General features: G+C 46.3%; 1 protein-coding gene across 1 annotated transcript; it reads right to left on the bottom strand.

The window, feature by feature from the left end:
• Positions 1-980: 980 nt before the first annotated feature.
• Positions 981-3,783, bottom strand: ETH_00000240 (Chromosome II, complete genome, related; the record flags this gene model as incomplete). Its single annotated transcript, XM_013378860.1, has 5 exons — positions 981-1,108; positions 1,947-2,121; positions 2,479-2,583; positions 3,312-3,407; positions 3,616-3,783. 5 exons carry the CDS (start codon positions 3,781-3,783, stop codon positions 981-983), a joined length of 672 nt encoding a protein of 223 aa, XP_013234314.1.
• Between the last annotated feature and the right edge of the window lie 16 nt (positions 3,784-3,799).

Below are 3,799 nucleotides of genomic sequence, written 5' to 3'. Positions count from 1 at the left end.
GCTGCCACTGCAGCAGCCAAAGCAACAGGCAGCTATCTCAGTCCCCAAACCTCTATTTCCATCAACTTGCACTCTGAAAACTCTGAAGTAAACAGCGGAGTAGAGTTGAAGGAAGCCGAGGAGTAGCTGCGGCAGTGCGACAGATCCGCGTCCACCCACAAGGCGACCCTGCAGCAACCATCGAAAAATTGCAAAAAAGCAAAATAACAAATAGAGCTTCGAGATTGCAAGAAATAACAAAAATGCGAAAAGCAAAGGATCACCTGCACTTTCCCTGCAAACAACTGCCTCTGCAGAGTTGCAACAGGAAACAAGATAATGCAATGAAACGAAGCAGCCCCTGCTGCTTTGAAAGAGGAAAAAAAAGGATGCATGAAATAATAATCCGAAAATAGTACTACATACAACAATAATACAAACACAAGTTGCAAAATCAAGCACAGTCAAGCAGCATCAAGCTTAGCCAACAAAATTGAACTCCACGCCTTCAAGCTCATAAAGTAGTAAACGAAAAGTGAAGAGCAAAACAAATCAATAAAGGGCAAAAACAGAAGGATTCAATGAGGTCCAAAAAAGAAAGAAAAATCGAACAGGACAGATCGAAGAGATGGAGAAAACAAATAAGCAAAACGAAGAAACGAAACGCGATTGAATCAAAAGACTCAAAAGAGACAAGAAAAGGCGGCAAAAGGTGAAAAGATAAAGAGAAATGAGCGGGAAGTCAGTCAAAGAAGATTAACGAAAAGGAAAAAGAACTGAAAAGGGAAAAAAGAGGAAAGAACGGCGATTTATGAAATAAAAAAAGCAGAACGAGCTGAATGCGGAGAGGGAAAGAGAAAAATCTGAAAAGACCCAACGGGCTGCCTCGTTGGACGAATAGAAGCACAGAGCGAAGTGGAAAGAAAGAGGAGCCGAAAAGTCACAAAAAAGATAAAAAGAAACAAAAAAAGAGGAAAAAACGTAAAAAGGAAATCAAGAAATTACCCGTCGCTGCCCAGAAATATTCCGTCGCTGCGGACTCGCAGAAACGCCGAGTTTTTGCCGGTCCACCAAAAGGCGTTTGGCTTGGGGGTTAAAGTGAAGACAAAGGCATCACTGAGGTCTGTGCCTGGATAAAAAGAAGAAATAAAAGATAAAAATACTATTTCGAGACAAAATAAAACAAAAGATACCTTCTGCACTTGTCCAGATCGACAGCCGAGGGCGCAAAAAGGCAAAAACGAAAAAAGAAGCAGCAGCAGTTGGCAAAGCTGCACAGAAAGGCCACAAAAAGACCCAAAACAAAAAGCAGCCACAAATGCATCTTTTCTGAAGGCAAAAACCGACATAAGAACCTACAAAAACCCAGATAAAAGCCTTTCGATTTATTAATTTCGTGTTCCCCTTTCTGCCCTTGTTTGCTTTCATGTGTATAAATCTGTGTATGTCTGTGTAGATTAATTTGCGTCTTTATGACTGTTTATGAATGAATTTCAAAGCATCTTGGTGTACTGGTGTCAATGAATGAAGAACTCAAGCAAATTCCTACATATACATGTATACGTATATATATATATTATATATATTATCACACAGGTACAGGCAAATGTAGGTATAGGAGTTCATACATATATATACACAATATTACATATTTGGCATAAATACATACAACGTCGCGAAATCCCGCCTGCACACAACGGCTACAGGCATTAATATGCACAAATGCACACAAATGAGTATAAATGCATTCTAATGCATATTGCATGTACAGCCAGTGCAGATATAAACGCAGAAAAGTGCGGAAAGTGAATTTGTGAAGAGAATACCCTATTTGCCCCCACTGTAGGTACGCTGAAACTCGGCTAAACTCTGAAAAGAAGCGAACACAACTGCATGCATTTAATTGGATTTGCGCAAGTTGAACTCTCGAAAAGAAAGACAGAGCAGCAAAAGTGTGCAGGGCGGACAAGAGTTGGAGCTGTTTTTGTGGCTGCTGAAGACGACGGGGGAAAAGAAGCCAAAGCTTTCTCTGCCGTCTGTCGACGCGCAGAAGATGAAAGGATTAAAACAATTCGAGCAGCGAGTCGTCAAAGAAGACAAAGTGAAGCCGTCGCGTCTGCTGCTGAACACCAGCCACGGGGTCTGCAGCGCACGCAGCAGCACACAGGGTTTAGGGTTTAGGGTTTCGCAAAGGAGACAAACTCGCGGTCGCTCAGGGGCAACAGCTACACGCCCAGCCAGCTAGCCAGCTAGCGAGCTCTCCGGCTGGCTACTTGGCTAGCTAGCTAGCTGGGTAGCTGGCTAGTTGGCTAGCTAGCCGGCTGGCTAGTCGGCTAACTAGTTAGCTAGCTAGCGCGAGAACAATTAGGTTGATGGCTCGGTTTACAAGTGAGTAGCTTGAGACCTAGTTATGCATGTGCCAGCTAGCTAGCCAGCTAGCTAGTTAGCTAGCTGGCTAGCTAGGCAGCTGGCTAGCCAGCTATCTGGGAGAGGCCTTACTGCGCATCGTTGTATTTCTGGCAGCCAACGCCATATGGTTTCCCAAGTGCCCATGGAGCTGATGATGGTCGACTGGCCCTCAGGCTTTATGGTCAAGAACTCATGCTGCAAGCAAACCCAAACCCTAAACCCTAAACCCTAAACCCTAAACCCTCAAGGCTACAGCACAGAGCCTTACGAGCTCCGGAGAAAGACCCACACACGCCTGAACACGGGGCCTTTATTAGGCAGAAACTTAGGATGAAACCCTAGTTCTTAAGCTCTAAACCCTAAACCCTAACCCCTAAAGCGTGAAAGCTCACAATTTTCGTCGACATGAGGTAAGGGCTCTGCAATCCGGTGGACGCTTCCCTGAATTCAAAAACACGATTAAACTAAACTCTAAACCCTAATTCTTGAACTTGCGGCCTCTCTGGGCCAAAATGGAAAGAAATGTCTAAGGTTCAGGATTTAGGGTTCAAGGTTCCGGGATTGGGATTTAGGGTTTAGGCTTCGGGAAAACTGCCGACCCAAGGACCCTCCAGATATGTGTCTTGAGATTTCGGGCCGTCTGCAGATCGCATAAAATCCCAAACCCTAAACCCTTCCCCTAAACCCTAAACTCTGATTTTGGAGTGCTTATGCTGCAGAGCTAATAGGCCTGAACAGAGGCTGCGCTTGATCTTGTCTACCCAGAAAAGTTCAAGAGGAGAATCTGGGTTCAGGGTTTGACGGCCACGATTCGCGGAAAACAGCTGGAAGTAGGGTTTAGGGTTTAGGGTTTAACGGGCAGGATTCTCGGAAAACAGCTCGAAGTAAAGTTTAGGGTTTAGGGTTTAGGGTTTAGCACTTACCGTGGACAACACGTTAATGCTCAGCCGCGGATCAGTACTACAGCGGTACAAAACCTTCTCCGCCGCCTCAATGGTATCGCAGGCCATCAGATCCGGCTGTAGACCACACAGTAAACCCTAAACCCTAAACCCTAAACCCTAGGATCTAAACCCTCAGCGCCATGAGCGCTAAACCGAGCCTGCAAAGCACTGCAGCCCCTCAAAAGCCAAGCGCCCCCGCCCTTGCGCTCCTGCCCGCCCTGGACCCTAAACCCCAAACCCCAAACCCTAAACCCTTAACCCTAAACCCTAAACCCTCGCTTGCCTCGAGCATCTGGACGAGCGCGAGTGAAAACCTGAAGAGAGCCATGCTGCCCTCGAACAGAAGAGCCCCCATGATCCTCAAGACGAAGTCGAAAGGCAGCAAACGGGCGAAGGCGTCTTGCAGCCCCCGAGCTGTCCAGGCCGGAATGTCCACCCCCAAGTGGCGCATGTGCAGGAAAAGACGC

The sequence above is a fragment of the Eimeria tenella genome, genomic scaffold, assembly GCF_000499545.2.
Source record: "Eimeria tenella Houghton genomic scaffold, Eth_scaff1103, whole genome shotgun sequence".
Lineage (NCBI taxonomy): Eukaryota > Apicomplexa > Conoidasida > Eucoccidiorida > Eimeriidae > Eimeria > Eimeria tenella.
The sequence above is the reverse complement of the archived record's forward strand: the minus strand, read 5'-3'. Positions and strand labels throughout refer to the sequence as shown.